This window comes from Terrapene carolina, unplaced genomic scaffold (genome assembly GCF_002925995.2).
Source record: "Terrapene carolina triunguis isolate 2854851 unplaced genomic scaffold, T_m_triunguis-2.0 Scaffold657, whole genome shotgun sequence".
NCBI classification, from domain to species: domain Eukaryota; kingdom Metazoa; phylum Chordata; order Testudines; family Emydidae; genus Terrapene; species Terrapene triunguis.
The window spans coordinates 8,854-9,359 of NW_020665008.1; the positions used below are offsets into that span (position 1 = coordinate 8,854).

Below are 506 nucleotides of genomic sequence, written 5' to 3' on the forward strand. Positions count from 1 at the left end.
GACCCCTCGGGGGCACCGCTCCCAGCCCCGATCCCCTCGATCCCAGAACCCCCAGGAGGTGCGAGGGCACCGCCCCGGGCACCTACCTGCAGCTCCAGCTTCTGCTGCCGCAGTGACGCGGGCTCCTCGACCAGGCGGCTGGAAGAGAAGGAGCCGGGGGCTTCGGGCGGCGAGGCGGGGCGGGAGGGCAGGCGCCGGTAGGAGCGCCGCGCCATCTTGCCGCCGGCCACCCACCCAGGGGCCACCCCAGCAGACCCTGCCTTCGCCAGGCCCAGGGGCGGCCACTGCCGGGGTGGGGGGTTCCGATCGCCATGGCGCCAGGGTTTGTGATGTCATAGGTGCCCCCGGACGTACCCTGGCCACGCAGCGCTGGGACGGGGCGTGGGGGCTGGGTCTATGGGGGCCCCTCGCCCGGCGCTGGGACGTGGCCCCTCTGGGGTGGGGTCTGAGAGCCTCGGGGGGGGGGGTCACAAAGCAGGGGGTATCTAAGGAGGGGAATTTGGGGG

The 506-nt window shown here is 73.9% G+C and overlaps 1 protein-coding gene across 1 annotated transcript in view; it reads right to left on the reverse strand.

The window, feature by feature from the left end:
* Positions 1 to 317, reverse strand: part of LOC112123736 (tubby-related protein 3-like) — a 7,680-nt gene extending 7,363 nt beyond the window's left edge. The window contains exon 1 of the mRNA XM_029913467.1: positions 87 to 317. Within this exon, the coding sequence (XP_029769327.1) occupies positions 87 to 215 (129 nt within the window). The 5' untranslated portion in view covers positions 216 to 317. The remainder of the gene's footprint in view (positions 1 to 86) is intronic.
* Positions 318 to 506: the final 189 nt, after the last annotated feature.